Below are 19,697 nucleotides of genomic sequence, written 5' to 3' on the forward strand. Positions count from 1 at the left end.
AATATTAATATTTCATTTATAATTGCATCAAAATATCTAGACATAAATTTTACCAAGGAAGTAAAACACCTGTGCTCTGAAAACTATAAAACATCAATGAAAGAAATTGAAAGCGACAAAAAAATGGAAAGATACTCCATGCTCTTCTATTAGAAGAATTATTGTTGTCAAAATGTCCATACTACTCAAAACAATATACAGATTTAATGCATTCCCTATCAAACTACCAACAACATTTTTCACAGAACTAGAACAAATAATCCTAAAATTTGTATGGAACCATAAAAGACCGCAAATAGTCAAAGTAATTTTGAAAAAAGAACAAAACTGGAAGTATCACAATATATACACAAGATATACTACAAAACAGCAAGATATTGGCACAAAAACAGACACATAGATCAATAGAACAGAATAGAGAGCCCAGAAAGAAACCCACACATATATGGTTGTTTCAAGAAAAAGGAGGCAAGAATATATAATGGGGGGAAAGACAGTTTAATAAATGGTGCTGGGAAAATTGGACATCTGCCTGCAAAAGAATGAAAGTAGACTCCTACCATATAACATGCACAAAAATCAACTCAAAATAAAGACTTGAATAAAAGACCTAAAACCATGAAACTCCTAGAAGAAAATGGGGTAACTGCCTTGGCATTGTTCTTAGCAATGATTTTTTTTTTGTATTTGACATCAAAAGCAAAGGGAACAAAAGCAAAAATAAATAACTGAGGTTACATCAAACTAAAAGCTTCTGTATGCCAAAGGAAACCATCACTGAAATGAAAAGGCAGTCTACTCTATGAGAAGATATTTGCAAAATCTATCTCTAATAAGGGGTTAATATCTAAAATATCTAAAGAACGTATTAATAGCAAAACAAATAATCTGATTAAAAATGGGCTGAGTACTGAAAAGAATTTTTTTTCAAAGAAGATATATGAATAGCCAACAGGTACATGAAAAGATGCTCAACATTACCAATCATCAGGGAAATGCAAGTCAAAACCACAACGAGATGTCATCTCAGACCTATCGGAATGGCTGTCATGAAAAAGGAGGTAACAAGTGTTGGCAAGGATTTGGAGAAGGGAGAACTCTTGTGTACTGTGTGTGGAAATGTAAATGGTACAGCTACTATGAAAACAATATGGAGGTTGCTAAATTAAAAATAGAACTACATAGGAAGTACCAATCCACTTCTGGGTATATATCATAGGAAATGAAAACAGACTATAGAAGAGTTTTTATTTTCATAGCCAATTTTATTTTAGTGAGATCATCCAATTACGACTTTTTCTCTCTCATTTAGGGCTAGCAAGAAGGTTCTGTGTTTTTTGTTTTGTTTTTTTTGAGAGATGTTATAAAGTAGAGAGTTTGCAAAAATTCTATATGAATTCTATCTATTCTATAAGATATGAAGACTGGAAAAAAATCCCATTTTTTTCTTTTATGTCATTAGTAATTAAATAAATTCTCTCATTGGGACTAAACACCCTCAACATTGCGTAAATGTGCTTTTGTAGCAACTGTTCAGTAAGTCTGCATATTCAAGATGTAATAAGCATTGTGTATGGCAAAGGGCCAAAGGTCACTCTTATTGAGAAAGAACCATGCTGAGTTAACCCACTTGGTAGATGAAAACATTGGGACACCTCAAATAATATTGATTAGAATTAAGTATTGAGAAGTGTGGCAACTAATATTGACTTTATTATAGGCAAAGTTTAGATATTAGTTTCATGACTAACCTGAGTAGTGGGAGGTTTATCAGAATTTTCTTGTCAATACATTCTCCAATTTGAATTTTTAAAAATATTTATTTATTTTTGAGAGAGAGAAGAGAGAGAGAGAGAACACAAGAGCAGGGAAGGGGCAGAGAGCGGGAGACACATAATCCGAACCAGGCTCCAGGCTCTCAGCTGTCAGCACAGAGCCCGACGCGGGGCTGAAACTCATGAACCCTTAGATCATCATGATCTGAGCTGAAGTCGGATGCTTAACCAACTGAGCCACCCAGGTGCCCCTACAATTCTCCAATTTGTTTTTTGCAGATTAATAAATTGGGTTGGTGAAAGTATAGTAAAGTGGGTCCATATTGTATTTAATCCATTACAGGGAGAGCAGCAGGAACAAATGCAGGAAACATGAAAAAACAATGGCCTGATGTTTCTGATCTACACCACTTGAAATCTGCAAAATTATTTGTGGAGAGGCTTTTTAGTCTTAAATTTAATTGTCATAAATTTTCAATTAACAGAGGCTTTAAGAAACAGATACTAGGAAAAAAAAGGAAACAGATACTGAAATTAAAGTTGTTCCTATTCAAGAATGGGATGGTTGTCAAAATAATCAATATAGACTTAAAAATATTCTCCCATATGTGAAATTTAATCTTGGGATATTTCCAACTTCTTTTATGGTATGTTGGTTTTTTGTTTTCCTTTTTGGTCAGGAGACCAAGGCTGAAATAATTACTAGAGAGAATAAGAAGAGGTTATTTGCTAAGGAAGAACAAAAAGAGGAGGAAAAATGGAATGCTCTGTCATTTTCCATTGAAGAGGAAATGAAAGAGAACTTAAACTCTGGAATAAAGAACCTGGAAGATTTTTTAAAATCATGTAAAAGTAACTCTGTGAAATTTCGAGTTGAAATGGTCGCGTTAACTGCCTGCTTGAAAGCGTGGAAAGAACAGTGTCGCGGTAAAGGTATGTGACTCTATATATTTTTTGCTTTGATAACTGGAGAATTAATAAAATAAGGTAATGATAATGGATGTCATTTATTAACTGGAAATTTGTGTTAGAAGCCTTAGATGCATTATGTGATTTTATCCTTACAAAATTCCTCTAAGTCTTATTACTTCTTTTATCAGTGAGCAGTGAAATCTCAGAGAGAGTCTAAGTAGCAAATATACAGCACATTCCTAAACAAATTCAAATCAAATCAGTCAAAGATAGGCTTAAGAGTAACTACTTCCAAAATTGTGCGCATAGTCAAGGGAACCAACAGTGACGGTGAGGCTCCCTGGGAGAATCTGTCACTCATCTTTGATATCTGAAGTGCAAACATTTTCTTGCTAGGTAAAACTAAGGATTATGTTTGCTGAGCATGTTTGAATTCTTCCAAATGTTGCTATTGCTTGCATGTGCTCTACTTTGCGATTTCTGTAGAATGTGGTAGAATAAAAAAGAAGAGACAAGAAGAGGAAGATAAAGGAGAAATAAAACTGGGTAGAGACATATAAATTGATAACAGGTGAATGATCATGTGCCATAATAGCTCCAAACTGACAATTCTTCCTAGTAAACCTACGTGATCTGTCCGATTTGAGCATCTCCACACTTGAATCCATTTAACACATGGTTGCCAGGTTCTTTTTTTTTTTTTTTCCTTCTACTCTTGTTCTGCTAACTTCAATCTCCTTTAACATAGTCAGCCTTTCATTGTGGATTCTGTCACAGTGAGAAGCATAAGATTTGGCTTATATATTTCTCCCTAAACAACATGTTGTATCAGAATTTGCAGTTGATTGCTACTAAGAAAGATCAGAATTCAGTGGCTTACTCTCCTGAGGGTAAGAATTCTATATTGAATTTGTTTTGTAGTCTCTTACAGTATTCAGTGGGTGTTTGGTAATATTTGTTGGATAGCTAAAATATAAGCTTATTGGAGAAAAGGCAAAATTAAAAACAGCCCTAACATGGTAAGTATGGAAAGATTAGAAGTGTGGAGGAATAAAAAGGATATTTATAACTATAAAGAAATGAAGAAGAATTAGCAAAGTCTGTATCTGGCAGTTGTAACAGACTGATTGAATTGACAGCCTCCAATGATTACACCAAATAGTTATCTGTGGTCAATAGTAGAATTCAATAAATGTTGCAAAGTTTTTAACCAGATCTTTAAAGTCATCTAAATATTTTTCTTTGACCACGGTAGAGCGCACATGAAAATAATAGGTGGAGAAAAGATTTGTTGTTCCCCAGAACTCTTATACAACCTTGAACTTTAACAATCTTCTTTCTATCATGAACTATAAGATTTTTCTTTGTCTCTGTTACTTGCATAGCTATTTCCCGGTTACCCATGGAGATGATGAAGTGGGTATAGCTGCACTTTTATTACATTTTTCCTAGTCCTCTTTATTCCAAAACCTTTGTTAATGTTAAGATAGTGAATTTAACTAGGTCAGATTGATAGCCTGGATGACTAATCTTGGATAATCAAACATTACTTTTGATGATCTTTGTATGTTGTTTATTGTTTGCTAAGGTGAAAGCACAAAAGATTTAAGTATAGCTGTTCAAATGATGAAAAGGATCCACTCCTTGATGGAAAGATACCCAGAACTTTTGCAGGAGGCAGATCAACAACTCATAGCCAGATGTCTGAAGTACTTAGGATTTGATGAATTGACAAGTTCTTTATATCCAACCCAGGTAATTTTCAGAATAGCTCCATTTTAATAGAATAATTATTGGGTATACATAAAGTATCTTGCAAATTAAGTCACCTCTTCTAGATTTTTTTTTTTATACTGACAGTATTTCCTCCAAGTTCAAAGTCATTTACTAGTGATTCAGCTGCCTGTACTTGAGATAATCTAGAATTAGAAAATTGATACAAATGCTTGTCTGGACAAACAGACTAACTGCCAGGTAATTTCTGCAAAGCCTTAAAACTAATCCTGTGTTTAATTCTAGCAAACAGTTTAAAAACTATATAGTAATTATTTAATTGTCTTTAAATATATTAGATTGTAGCTATAAATACCATAATGGATATTTGAAAATCTTGATGTTTATCAATATACTCACAGTTAAGATAATGATTTAGGTGGTAAAGAACTTGTTCAATAAATATTACAAAACTGAAAATGTGGTAAAATACTTTTCTCATAAAAAGTGCTCAGTAATAAATATTTTAATTATTTAAACAATGTTATAGTTTAAAATCACTTTCCAAATGGACTTTTGAATTAATATAGGTTGTAGGAGATGACATAAAGGAGAAGAAAATGGATAAATATTCAGTTGGCATGGGACCAGTTCGGTTTCAACTACAATACATGGGCCATTATTTGATACGAGATGAGAGAAAAGATCCAGATCCCAGAGTTCAGGATTTTATTCCTGACACGTGGCAGGTAATAATTGAATGAAACAAAAATTTTATTTTATTTGTATTTTATTATTAAATGTTATCTCAGAAACTTTTCATTATTGTGGCTTTACATCTTATATTTGGCATGAACTTAATATTGAGTCCTGTCATTTAAAATTATTTCGTCATTGAAAATGTCATTGGTAAATTCTTTTTCGCTTAAAGGGAAATTTTCTTTTCATTCATATTTTTGTATATTGACCATTGCCTAGGAGGTACTTTGATGAATTCACATATATATTTTTAAAGTTGTCTGTGTGTCATCCAGTTTTATCATTGCGGAGCAATCTCTGTGTTTTCCCTGTGTCAATAGGATTTCACATGTAAATGTGCAGAATTTTGGTAGTTTAAATAGTACAGCAATTGTTTAGATATTTACATGCTACACATGTCACCATAGTAGTCATTCTTCTATAAATAAATGTAAAATTGATGGATATAAAACTTAGAATTAAATGGTGTGGTTCTACATCGATTGGACTAAAAAAATTGCTGATAAATTGAACATGTTTACCTATAAAAGTGCAATTTCATAGGTTCAATCAAACAGACTTCCAGTTCAGAATATGACTTTATCTTAAGAAGTTGTGGTTTATATATACAATGGAATACTGCTTGGCAGTGAGAAAGAACGAAATATGGCCTTTTGTAGCAACATGGGTGGAACTGGAGAGTGTTATGCTAAGTGAAATAAGTCATACAGAGAAAGACAGATACCATATGTTTTCACCCTTATGTGGATCCTGAGAAACTTAACAGAAGACGGTGGGGGAAGGGAAGGGGAAAAAAAATGTTACAGAGAGGGAAGGAGGCAAACCATAAAAGACTCTTAAATACTGAGAACAAACTGAGGGTTGATGGGGGGTGGGGCGGGAGGGGAAAGTGGGTGATGGGCATTGTGGAAGGCACTTGTTGGGATGGGCACTGGGTGTTGTATGGAAACCAATTTGACAATAAATAATCATATTAAAAAAACAGAATATGACTTTATCTTATATTGATGATGGTGGGATATCTTAAAAAACTCCCCCCTCCTTTTCAGTAATGAGAGGACTAGTTCCTTACTTTAGTGCAGGACACAAAGCAGCCAGATGCTCTCCATTAATCCCCTGCACATTTCAGTTCTTTTGATGTACACTTTGAGGTGTGGCCCAGAGTGGACCTAGATGAAGAATGTGCGGACTGAGTGAGGTTTGGGATGTTTTTCCATCTTCTGCCAAATCATATGATTTTTGATTATTCATCATTTTGATGAATAAAAGCATAAACTGAAAATTTCACATGCCCTCCAAAGGAGGGATCTGGTATTTTTCTATATACAAAGTAAAAGATAACTGGTAAAATTATGAATGGTTGATTTTTTTCTCCTCAGCTACCTTTTCACCATCATAAAAAATACATACTGGTTAGTTCTTAGAGCTTCATTTTTCAAAGCCTTTGGAGAAGAGCTGTATTTAGTCAATGACAAATACTTAGAAAAAAAAATCTTCCCAATGACAAGATACTTTCTTCAGTCTCAGTCTCCATTTTTCACACACAAACCTACCTCCGGATGCTCAAAAGCATAACAATTCTCTCTTCTGAGAGAATGCCGCGAGTTCTTCAGACTTTCCTGTTATGTTTCTTCATGTGTTTTCAACTCCCAGTTAATCCATTTGAAGTTCAGAAAAATATTGGAAGTGTATTCATATATTTGTTTTGGTAACATGCTGTTCCTGTTATCCACATGAATGGTGTTCTGAACCCTGCAGCGTGAACTCCTGGATGTCGTGGATAATAATGAGTCAGCAGTGATTGTTGCCCCAACGTCCTCGGGCAAAACCTATGCTTCCTACTACTGCATGGAAAAAGTGCTGAAGGAGAGCAATGAAGGGGTGGTCGTGTATGTTGCACCAACAAAGGTAGTGCTCACGTGACTTGAATTTTCTCTTTCATTCCTGAACCTCCTCTTTTAAAATAATGCATCTAGTCACGCGGTGAATCTATTTCACTTTTTGTTATTTATTTATTTTCCAGTCTTCTTAATCTATAATTGGCATATAACATTATTGTGTTATTTAAGGTGTACCAAACATAATTCGGTATGTGTATATTGTGAAATGATTGCCACTCTGAGCTTAGTTAACGCCCATCACCTCATATAGCTACAAACTCTTTTAGTGATGAGAACTTTTAAGATCTATATATACTCTTAGTAACATTCAACTATGCAGTACAGTATTGTTCAACATAGTCACCATGCTCTACATTACATATCTACTACTTATTTTAAAACTGGAAGTTCATACCTTTTGTCCACCTTCACTCATTTCATCCATCCCCTCTTACCCCTACCCTCTGGTACCCACCAATTTATTCTCTGTTTCCAGAACTTTCACTTTGTTTTTTGACCCGCATTTTCCCCTGCCAGTTTCAGAGGCCAAAATAACACTTTTCTTAGAGCCATTGTGAGGAAAAAGTCTGGTCTTGGGATTTTGTCATTCAGCATTATATTTGAATTGAGAGAAGCACCCACACTTTGCTGGGCAATGTTGAGTCTCTTAGGAATCTAATACTGCCTTTCCAGAATTTATGAGATTGATCTAATCTGTTGTTGGGCATTTGTGACTGGCCTGTTTCTCAAGCCAGATTGTTTTGCCATTTTTCTTTTATGTCTATTACTGCCTAATGTTGAGCTTAAAAACAGAAAGTATGATCTTTGTCGTTTAGGAGAAAGTTTGATTTATGGAAAGTATGTTTGCATTTCCTCATTCATGACCCTTTGCTTGTAATGTGATTACTCTTAGGAAAGACAAATTTAGTTGAGATAACTTTAATTCTATAGATTAAAATGAATTCAAATTCCATTTCAGTTTCTAGGAAAATGTGTAAAGTTTAGTGACTTGTGGTCAGCCTGAGAACGAGATTGATCAATACGGTTAATTGAAATTGGCACTTTATTTTTTATTGTAGCTTTTTGGTTTTTCATGGCTATTAAAACATTAAGTGTTCATTTCAGGAATTAATAATATCTATCAAGAAAAATTAAGCTAACCAGAGATGGAATTTTAGTAAGTCAACACTGTACATATTGCCAAATTACTCTCTTAAAAGTTTAAATCCATTTTTATTTCCACTGGCACGTATGGCAGTGTATAGTCTCTTTTCTTCTCCAACATTTCTATTATCACTTGAAAAGTTTCTGCCATAAAAATAAAGTTTCTGCGATACTGACAGGTGAAAACTCTCAGATTTCAATTTGCGTTTCTGTGATCACTAGTCCTTTGGGCATCTTTATGTGATTTTTTTTGGACATTGACATTTTGTTTTTGTAATTTTTTTAATGTTTACTTACTCTTGACAGAGAGACAGAGAGAGAGACAGAGTGCGGGCAGGGGAGGGGCAGAGAGAGAGGGAGACAGAGAATCCCAAGCAGGCTCCAGGCTCTGAGCTGTCAGCACAGAGCCCGATGTGGGGCTCGAGCTCACGAACTGTGAGATCATGACCTGAGCAGAAATTGGACGTTCAACCAACTGAGCCACCCAGGTGCCCCTGGACATTGACATTTCTTTATTCATGAACTACTTGTGGATGCATTTGCCCATGTTTTGATTTTTAAGGAAGAAGTGGGCTTTTCTTTTTATTGAGTTGTTAGAGTTTTGTATACTAAGTATATTATTCTTTATATGTTATAATAAATATACTTTTATTTTGGCTTTTTACTATATTGGGTCATATAAATGATAATAATCTGTTCATATCTTTGTGTAGTCAGGCTTATCAATGTTTTCATTTAGTATTTCCATGTGTGTGCCCAGATATATGAAAATATATGAAAATGTTCACTTTTAGTGTCTTTATGTGTATGTTTTAACCTTTATGTTTTAATCTATGTGGATTTTGGGGTGGGGGTGGCGTGTGCATAAGTCTGAAATAGATGTTCATAGATTTCCACATACTCAGTTCCACTAGCCAGGCTACCTACTTGATCCGAAGTATTCATGTATCTATATTTAAAAAAAAATTTTTTTTCAACGTTTATTTATTTTTTGGGGGACAGAGAGAGACAGAGCATGAACGGGGGAGGGGCAGAGAGAGAGGGAGACACAGAATCAGAAACAGGCTCCAGGCTCTGAGCCATCAGCCCAGAGCCTGACACGGGGCTCGAACTCACGGACCACGAGATCATGACCTGGCTGAAGTCGGATGCTTAACCGACTGCGCCACCCAGGCGCCCCTCATGTATCTATATTTAAACTTTAGGTATCTGAAGGAAGTCCCCAAATATGAGAACTAGAAATCTGACTATCCTTCACTTGATCTTTCTTTTATAGTAGACTCACAGCTTCTTTCTAAGCCTTTGTCAAAGGTATTCAGATATTTTCTTTCTTATGTGTGAGCAACATTTCCTGTTTTTTCTGATTAAGCCATTTTTTTCCCATTTTACTTTAAGTTGAGGTTTATCAATGAGGTTCACATGCTTAGTCAAATATCTCAAAGAGAATATGTGAGTGTATTTAGAGTAGATGGGTATAAGAAAGGGGCTGTTAAGCTTCTGTACTTGTAGTCATACATATTTTTAGACTGTTCCTGTTGTTCTCTGAGGTTTCACCTGTGCTTTATTATGTGATTATTGAATCTCTTCCTTTATCAATCCTTTATCAATCAGGCCCTTGTTAATCAAGTGGCAGCAACTGTTCACAGTCGCTTTACCAAAAATCTGCCAAATGGTGAAGCTCTATGTGGTGTTTTTACAAGGGATTATCGTCATGATGCCCTAAACTGTCAGGTAGGATATGTTAATTAATGCATTTGTTATTAAATTACTTAATAGTACTAATATATGTTTCTTACACTAGAGATTCCACATCTGCACAAAGCCTTGTGGAAATATTTTTTTTGAATTTACAAGAGATGAATGACTTTAACAGAAAATTTAATATTGTTATATTCCAAAGAGTGAGAACTAGCACTCGTCTTTCTCTGAGGACGCTTAAATTTTGATTTCATATTTCAGTTATTGTTTACTGCATCATCTTGATTTATAAATGGATTCAAAATGATCTGAAGAATCCAGTGTTATTAAAAATTCACAAACACCGATTTCTAACAAGAATTACTTTGTCTTGCTAATTAGGAAACTCTTACTGTTCTTGATGAGTAGGATACTCATCATAATTTCAAAAATGTTGTGTTATTGATAGAATACCTGACACTAAGTAAATCATAGATAGTTTTCCTCCTTAACGAATTCATAACTAAACAAGTAAGACTGAACAAAAAGTGAAAAGATGATCGTAGAACACAGCAGAGCAGGCATGAAGATATGCTACCCAGATTGCCTCTCAAGGACAGTTTTGCTGCCCAAATGTGGCGAGGGTGGTCAAGACAAATACTAGCTGTCAGTTCCTCCAGTTCTGCCTCCACAGTCTGTGTCCTGTGGCTGAGTTAGGCTAGAGTATGAACACTGGGACATTTTGGCCTGATGTGGACTATTTCTGACAACCAGTATTCACTCCAGAATTCTGAGCCAGGTTGGCCAGGGTTTCTTCAGGCTTGTTTTGAAGGTTAGCTCAATGCTGCTTCTCCCCATGTTTGAAAATAGAAATTCTTCAAACAAAACTATCTCAGGGTCCGATTTTGAGGAAATAAACCTGTGATGATTAACTCTGTTTGTATTGCTTTGAATGCTTATACATAAGAATTTTAAACTTCAAACTGATATTTTGCCACTTTGATGCATAAGAATTATAGTTTCATAAGGTTCAACCTAATATATCACAATTTTAAAGAAACATTCTCGAAAGTAATACTATATCCTAGTTATTAGCAGGTACATTTAGGAGTTATAACTCTATCTTTATATTCTTATAACAAAGTCTGCACATAGTAAGTACTCAAAATGTTTGTTTACGCAATGTTATTTTTAGGTACTTATTACAGTGCCTGCCTGCTTTGAAATTCTGCTGTTATCTCCTCATCGCCAAGCATGGGTGAAAAGGATCAGATATGTTATATTTGATGAGGTAGGCTTGGTATTATTTCTCTAGGTTGATTTCCTAATGTGCATAAGTGTTATAATGAAGATATTTGGTGCTTCAAGACATCTGTCCCTTTGTGTAGAGTTCAGGTTTGGTGGTGGCGGGGGTGGGGGAGGGGCTGCCTTTTAAATGGTTTCCCCAGTGAATCATATGTCTTTTGGCTCTGTTTTCCTGTTGTGATTCAATAGGGGTTATTAGTATATGCTGCGGAACTCTATGTGGCAAAGATACCTGCTATTGGTGACTACTGTTTCAGGGGAGCACAATTAACCACCATGGCATAAGTTTTCCTGGATAGAGATTTCAAAATCCAAACTTTGATCTCTAAAGCAAAGAATTTTGGTCTCTAATAATAATGACAGTTATGTAAGTTATTTTATCAGTCATGGACCCAACAGGAAACAAATGGCACAGTAAAAACACAACAATTCAAGAAGAGAGTTTTCCAAAAATGTGTGTGAGGGAAACTATAAAGATTAATACAGTAACCTAGGCTAGTAACTTACCCCTGTGCTTTAAGGGGCAAGGCAAAGAAGCAGTTACTTAGACTCAGAAGGAGATTCTGATGGAGCTAGCCACACTGTGAGTACTTATCTTAGTTGAGGGACATAGGTAGTTCAAGGTAACCATTAAGGAAAGTATCCAGTGGAACAAAGACCTCATGCTCATTCTCCTCCCTTCTTCTGATCCCTTGCCAAGGCTGTCCATTGGCTGAGTCCAGTGGAACCTGAGGATATTGGAGTTCTTTTAAAGCAATCTCTGTAGGTCATTTTTTTTTGGCCAAGGAGGGCAGGATGGAAAACAATGGAGATTTATAGGGGCAAATAGAAGATATTTACATTTTTATAATAGGAATTAGTATCTTGTTCCATGTGTAAAGGAAGATACTGAAGAAATTTAATTAGAGACATGGTCTGATCGAATTTATCTTTTAGACCTATCATTCTGGCTAATGATATGAAGAATGCTGGGGGCATTAAGGGAAGCTAGGATAATAGTCAGGAGGATATTGTGGTAGTGCACTGAGATGTGATGATGACTTGGCTGGCAGTAGACATGCAGAGAAATGCGTAGAATTGAAAGAAATTTCCAGAAGTAAGAGAAAGAGGAATTATTGATGGATTGGTTATGAGGATTAAAGAAAATTTGTGTAGGGGTGCGTGGGTAGCTCAGTTGGTTAAACGTCGGACTCTTGATTTCGGCTCTGGTCATGATCTCACGTTTCGTGGGATGGAGCCCCCTGTTGTACTCTGTGCTGATGGCACTAACAGTGTGGAGCCTGATTGGAATTCTCTCTCTCTCTCTCTCTCTCTCTCTGTCTCTCCCTCTCTTTCTCTCCTCCTCCCTACCTCTCTCTCTCTTTCTTTCTCCCTCTCTCTCAAAAGTAAGTAAATAAATATTTTAAAAAACCAAGAAAATACATGTCAAATTTTTCTATTATCTGGATTTGGGGATATTTGTAAAAACTTCGTATGGGCAGTTAAAGGTAACAGGAAAGTGTTTATGATGATCCAAGCTCTTACATCCTGTTTTAATTTGCTATTTTTAAGTAAGCTTTTCAAAGGAGAAATTTTTTGCTTTAATAGGTCCATTGTCTTGGTGGAGAAATTGGAGCAGAAGTCTGGGAGCATCTCCTTGTCATGATCCGATGTCCCTTTTTGGCTCTTTCAGCTACCATAAGTAACCCTGAACATCTTACTGAGTAGGTCTTATGTTCCAACTTATATAAATGCTTTTGTATTTAAAATTTTATACTTTCTATATGGGTTCTGATGAGTTTCATAACATTCTGGTGAGTTTATTAACTTATCTCCGACTATTTAAGGAACAGAACATCAATAGCACCTCCTAGCAGGTGCTGAGAAAGGCCACACTTAATAAAAGAAAATCAAGGAATGTCCCAGGCAGATCTGCAATTGAGTAGAAAATTTCTTTCATATCCCTAAAAAAGTTCACTTTAAGTGATAGATCTGTGTTCTTTGTGGAAAATGTGGAAAATGAGGCACAGAGAGTGTCAGTGATTCAGCCAAGAACCACAGATAGCAGTAAGGAGGCTGGGATTCAGTCTCAGGTAGTATACCTCCAGGGCCTATTCCTTTAAGTACAATTTTTAAGGCATATGAAAATTTTAAAAATGGTTTTTTATTATTGAGAAACAGAGAAAGATTATGAGCATGGGAGGGGCAGAGAGAAGGGGAGACCCAGAATCGAAAGCAGGCTCCAGGCTCTGAGCTGTCAGCACAGAGCCCGACGCGGGGCTCGAACTCACAAACTGTGAGATCATGACCTGAGCCGAAGTCTGATGCTTAACCGACTGAGCCACTCAGGCACCCCGGCATATGAGATTTTCTTTATTTAAAATATTTAATGTCACAAGAAGTACTACTATATTACTGCTTACATGATATGTAAATTTATCTTTTAAGGTGGCTACAATCAGTAAAACACTACTGGAAACAAGAAGACAATACAACGGGAAAAAATAGAAATGCTGGCTATTGTGCCAGTTCTCACAAAGATCACTTTCGAATGAAGGAATCATATAAAGTTAGACTTGGTATGTTTGGAATTTTTCTTTTGCTCTAAAATCAGTTCAGTCCTTATGTGTCCATTGATTTGGAAATTCTTGTTCTTCATTGTTAGTGCTCTATGGAGAGAGATACAATGATTTAGAGAAGCATATATGTTCAATAACACATGATGACATCTATTTTGATCATTTTCACCCATGTGCTGCACTAACAACAGATCATGTAAGTAATACTTTAGCCATATATGTTATGAGTAATATAAATTACTTGTATATATATTATAATTGAAAAGCTGCCTACATGATTCTTATCAGAATTATAGACTACATACTTTATATCAGATATTTTACCTTAGTTTTCTTTTTTACTTTGTTTATTGTATGTATTTGACATGTAGCATAAATTTAAGGTGTATAACATGTTATTTTGATGTAGTTATATATTGTAAAATAATTGTTATAACAATATTTAGCATCTCTATCACATTACATAATTATAGTACAATATTATTATCCATATTTATTATATTGTACATTAGATTTCTATGTCTTATTTACTCATTGCAAGTTTGTACCATTAAACAACACCGATCTTACCACCCAGCCTACCGTACATCCCCCGATAACCATCATTTTACTGTGTTTTTTACGAGTTTGACTTTTTCAGATTCCACATGTAAGTGATACCACGCAGTTACTTGTCTTTCTCTGACTTATCTCTGTATAACTTATAATGTGATCAAGGTGTATCATGTTGTTTCAAACAGCAGGATATCCTCCTTTCTCAGGGTTGAATAATATTTCTAACCTTAGTTTTTTAAAAAGTCACAAAAATAACTTTGTAGTCTTCAATGAACCCTCAGTGGTGTCTGGATTCACAACGCTTGAAAATGATGAAAAATTTTAACCTGAAGTTTTTTGGTTAATTTTATTTATTCTTAGAGATTTTCTTTGTTCATTTTCCTTCTTCTCAACATGCATGTCTCTCCATCCACTTCTGTGACACTGACTCTTAGTGTACAACTATATGTGGACAGTTCCTAGTATATGTGAGAATCTGATCACTGAGTTAGGTTAAATAAGGAAAGGATGTTTTGCTCACATACCAGTCACAACATGATTTTTTTGGTAGCAAATTAATAAAGTAGAGGTTTGGGGACATCATTTGGGGTATTGGGGTGTCTGTGGAGGAAGATTTCTTAATTTTCCTTTCATAATTCTCTTCCTTTCTCATTCTATTCTTAGGAATGGCCCATTCAAGCTTAATTGCCTCTCAGAGTGATAATTAGTAGTTTGTCTTCCTTCCAAAATCTGTCTTCCTTCCAAAATCCAAGTTGTCAGTTAAGCCTCCTAAAACATAATTATGATCTTGCCAAGCTTTAATGAGTTTCCTTTGGAAGTTACTGAATGCACAGCTCCTTAGCTTGGCTTCCTATGGCTTCTCTGACCTCACCCCAAAATCTGATGTATCTTACCTGGAGGTAAGATTTATATTTTACCTCATAATTTATATTGTTCCTGGAGTGTTTCACTCTAGATGCTAAATGCCAGTTGTCCAGATCCTGTTCATCTTTTATGACTCTTCTAATGTGAAACATCTTCAGAGTCCTTCTGTGACCTCCTTAGATGGATGTAATCTTCTACTTCTATAGCATCTTGTCTGTATTTCTTTTATGACAGAAGTCATGATCAGCTTACTGCTAAAGTTACTTCTATACATGTGTCCTTTATCTTACTAGAATAACTCCTTGAAGACAAATTTTGTGTCCTTATGAGTTCCTAACAAACTGTATATAAAAGGTGCTTAATAAATGTATGGTACATAAAGACAGCCAACCTAAATTGAGCATTGAATTTGTGTTCTAATAATTGTCCATATTTTGTGTCTAGGAAACATCACAATAGTTTTAGGATGGATGTTTTGTTAATATTCCCATTTACAAATGAGGAAGGTGAGGCATAGATAATTCAGCTAACTCATTCTTGCCCCATGAATAAGTGTTGGGGGCAGGTTGCAATCAAGATAGAGTACAGAGTTTGCCCTGTCATCACAGTATTCTGAGTAATCTGTTGAATAAATCCTTGAATGAGTGAATGCATGAGAATCACTATAGCTTTTGGGCAATATTGCAATGGCTTCTAAAAGCAACTGAATGAATCCTAATCCTGGTAATTTTCTTATAAATTTTATTACAAAAGTTTCTCTTTTGTGTGGCAATGGCCCAATCCAAACTCTAAATAAAACTGAACTATGGACAAAATTCCTGTGACTTAACTCACACCCCAGACTTAGAATATGGATGATAACCCACACATAAATAATAGACTTCTTTTTCTGTCTCTGCCTCTCTCTCCTTTTCTCTTTCTCTCTGTCTCCTTTTTTCTTTCCCTGTCATCACTTGGCATTTTTATAACAGCATAGTATTTAAAAAATTATTTATTTTGTGTAGGGTGGTTCAAGGCAGGTTATCTTTAAGTAGCAATGAGCACAGTGATTTGGAGTACCTAGCAAGAATGGCATTTTGGTCCAAGTGCCTTTCCTCTATTGTCAGTAGCTATTAATGGAGTAACTGGAAAGCAACAGAACTGCTACAGTGTGCTCTGACCCTGTGTGACTTCTGGAAAGGTCATGCTGTTGTATGAGTCTTCTTGACTTCGGGACTTTTGTAGCAGTCGTGGAGGATGTACTCAAAAGGCCCGAGCATTATTAAATGTGTGTTGACAGCTGTGTGTGCAGCATATGTTTTATAGTATGTTTCCTTAAAGGAGCATCAATGAAAAACAGGTAGATTTTTCCAAACAAGTAAAGAATTCCTGATCTTGTATAGTAAACTTCAGATTAATATGAAAGAACTGAGTGGTGAGAAAAAGCATAATAAATTGCGGCAACATAAAGAGAAGAGCCATCCACCTTGATTGTCGCCCCTACAGCTCTATCATAGAAATCATTTCAGAAGGGAAGGGGTGGAACAGGATGAGTAAACTGGCCTTAATCCAACTGAGGTGAAGGATTGCCCTTCCATCCATGTGAGGCTTATTTCTGGCAAAAAGCAGAGCTTGGCCTTTGCCACCAATTACCATGTCACACAGGAACAGCTGCTCACTCCTGGAGAGCTGTCAGCCCCAGGAAGTCCTTGAAAGAACTGTTGTCTCTTTTTGCTCAGTACAGATCAATGCCTACCATCACCTGTGGCATTAGGGACAATGTAGTTTGCAAAAATAACATCATGGTATAAATACTATTGTATTTACAAAGGAAGGATGGGACAAATCTGTGACCCTTTAGTTTTCTTCCTTCTGTGTCTAGGCTGGCTCAGGTTTTGCCAGTTCTTTCACTGTGTAGTGGAGAAAAATTGAATTGAATTCCCAGCTTCTAGCCACAGAGTTATTAAGCCACAGAGATATTAAGCTAGTTTTAAAAAATTAAGACTTATAAGTTGATCATTGACAGTTGAGGCATCAACCACGTGCCAAGTATTTCACTAGACCTATTATGTAATCTAACTTAATTCTTTTAAATTTTTTTTAACGTTTATTTATTTTTGAGACAGAGAGAGACAGAGCATGAACGGGGGAGGGTCAGAGAGAGGGAGACACAGAATTTTTTTTACCGTTTATTTATTTTTGAGACAGAGAGAGACAGAGCATGAACGGGGGAGGGTCAGAGAGAGGGAGACACAGAATCTGAAACAGGCTCCAGGCTCTGAGCTGTCAGCACAGAGCCCGACGCGGGGCTTGAACTCACTGACCGCGAGATCATGACCTGAGCCGAAGTCGGCCGCTTAACCGACTGAGCCACCCAGGCGCCCCTAACTTAATTCTTACAACAAATCTATGGCATAGACAGAATTATCGTCCATTTTGGAAATGAAGAAAGCCACGCTCTGTACAAAGGTTAAATAAGAGACTTAAGAAATCATAAACATTCTAGTGACAGAAATAAGATTTATATCTTAAAAATTGTGACACATTTTGAATTTATTTTACATATATGTATTTTAGTAGGCAAAAAGTTTGCCATTTTCAAGTAGAATTTTTTTTAAGTTTATTTATTTTGAGACAGAGAGAGAGAGAGAGAGAGAGAGAGCAGGAAAGGAGCAGAGAGAAAGGGGGAGAGAGAGAATCCCAAGCAGGCTTTGTGCTGTCAGCATAGAGCGTGACACAGGGCTCGATTCCATAAACCAAACGGTGAGATCATGCCTGAGCTAAAATCAAAAGTCCAATGCTTAAACCAAATGAGCCATTCAGGTGCCCCACCACCTTCAAGTAGTGTTAATAAAAGAACAAAATGCTAACATTCCAAAATAACATAATGCAGTCGTTACTATCTAGCTAGCTTTTAATAGTCCAACTGAGAGATGCTAAATGATAATTCATGGAATGATTTGCATCCTACAGTTTTTTCACAAGCTTAATTCAAGACTAATTGATTTTTTAACAAATATATTTGACATGTACCATTGTGAAAGCTTAAGGTGTACAACATGCTGATTGGACACATTTATATGTTGCAATATGATTGCCCTTGTAGCTTTAGCTAACACCCCTGTCAGGTCACATAATTAAGATTTTATTTTGTGGTGGCAGTAATTAAGATCTAGTCTCTTAGCATGTTTCATGTTTATAATACAGTATTGTTATCTATAATGACTATACTGTGCATTAGATCTTCAGGACTTACGTATCTACTAGTTTTAAAAGTTTAGGGGCGCCTGGGTGGCACAGTCGGTTAAGCGTACGACTTCAGCCAGGTCACGATCTCGCGGTCCGTGAGTTCAAGCCCCGCGTCAGGCTCTGGGCTGATGGCTCGGAGCCTGGAGCCTGTTTCCGATTCTGTGTCTCCCTCTCTCTCTGCCCCTCCCCCGTTCATGCTCTGTCTCTCTCTGTCCCAAAAATAAATAAATGTTGAAAAAAAATTTTTTTTTTAAAGTTTAAAAATCATGCCGATATGTGTATCTTATTTGATTTTACCACTCTATCAGGCAGAAGTACAGATATTTTAATTCCTATATTATGGATGAAGACCTAAACTGGCCTTTTTAAGTAGAATTGAAACTAAATCTTCTAATTCAAACTCTACTGTACTTTCCATTCTACCAGTTGTTGTTGTTGTTGTTGTTGTTGTTGTTGTTGTTTTCCAAATGTGTGTGTTTGGCATGGCTTTATTGCCCAGAATTTCCAAACCTAGCTTTTAAAACTTAACAGCTATTTACTAAAACAAATGCCCTATTGTCACATAAGTTTGGAGAAATCTGTATATGATTGTTCCTTCTTTGAGATTTGACATTTCCAATGGCAAACCTTCTAGAAGCCTATTTAATAGAACACCCGTGAAAAGACACTCCTCTTTCTTTTAAAGAATACCTACTGGCATTTCAGGGATCATGGTTTGACAGGCAATTTTTTTAGCAATAGTGGCTGACATCAGCAGAAAATACTACAATGCAAGCTTTTTCAGAAACAGGAATTTTTTTTTTAATTTTTTTTTTCAACGTTTATTTATTTTTGGGACAGAGAGAGACAGAGCATGAACGGGGGAGGGGCAGAGAGAGAGGGAGACACAGAATCGGAAACAGGCTCCAGGCTCTGAGCCATCAGCCCAGAGCCCGACGCGGGGCTCAAACTCACGGACCGCGAGATCGTGACCTGGCTGAAGTCGGACGCTTAACCGACTGCGCCACCCAGGCGCCCCAGAAACAGGAATTTTTAATTTATGCTTTAAAATACTTGTGGAAAAATTAATGCCCTGCATTATCCAAAAGGCTTAAAGCAGAACCAAGGGACTGAGCTGGGGAAGAAGCTTTCTTGACTGTCCTGAAGGTGATCTGAAAGTCTTCGTGTTAAAGTTGACCAAGTTCTTATCTTAGAACTTAAGCAAGTAAGACTTGTCCCCTTTAGCCTGGGTTGGTACTCTAAAGCAAAGAATCATGTTACTAATTGAATTAATTTCAACCTGCAGGGTACCGGTTGTGTTTTCTTGT

General features: G+C 36.1%; 1 protein-coding gene across 2 annotated transcripts in view; it reads left to right on the forward strand.

The window, feature by feature from the left end:
- DDX60 (DExD/H-box helicase 60) overlaps positions 1-19,697 on the forward strand; it is a 113,531-nt gene that overhangs the window by 33,413 nt on the left and 60,421 nt on the right. For both annotated transcript variants that reach the window (XM_043565932.1, XM_043565940.1), the window contains exons 14-22: positions 2,456-2,708; positions 4,276-4,442; positions 4,991-5,149; positions 6,918-7,067; positions 9,815-9,934; positions 11,076-11,171; positions 12,773-12,888; positions 13,613-13,743; positions 13,830-13,939. In XM_043565932.1, coding sequence (XP_043421867.1) covers positions 2,456-2,708; positions 4,276-4,442; positions 4,991-5,149; positions 6,918-7,067; positions 9,815-9,934; positions 11,076-11,171; positions 12,773-12,888; positions 13,613-13,743; positions 13,830-13,939 — 1,302 coding nt within the window. The remainder of the gene's footprint in view (positions 1-2,455; positions 2,709-4,275; positions 4,443-4,990; positions 5,150-6,917; positions 7,068-9,814; positions 9,935-11,075; positions 11,172-12,772; positions 12,889-13,612; positions 13,744-13,829; positions 13,940-19,697) is intronic.

The sequence above is a fragment of the Prionailurus bengalensis genome, chromosome B1 (genome assembly GCF_016509475.1).
Source record: "Prionailurus bengalensis isolate Pbe53 chromosome B1, Fcat_Pben_1.1_paternal_pri, whole genome shotgun sequence".
In the NCBI taxonomy this organism is placed as follows: domain Eukaryota; kingdom Metazoa; phylum Chordata; class Mammalia; order Carnivora; family Felidae; genus Prionailurus; species Prionailurus bengalensis.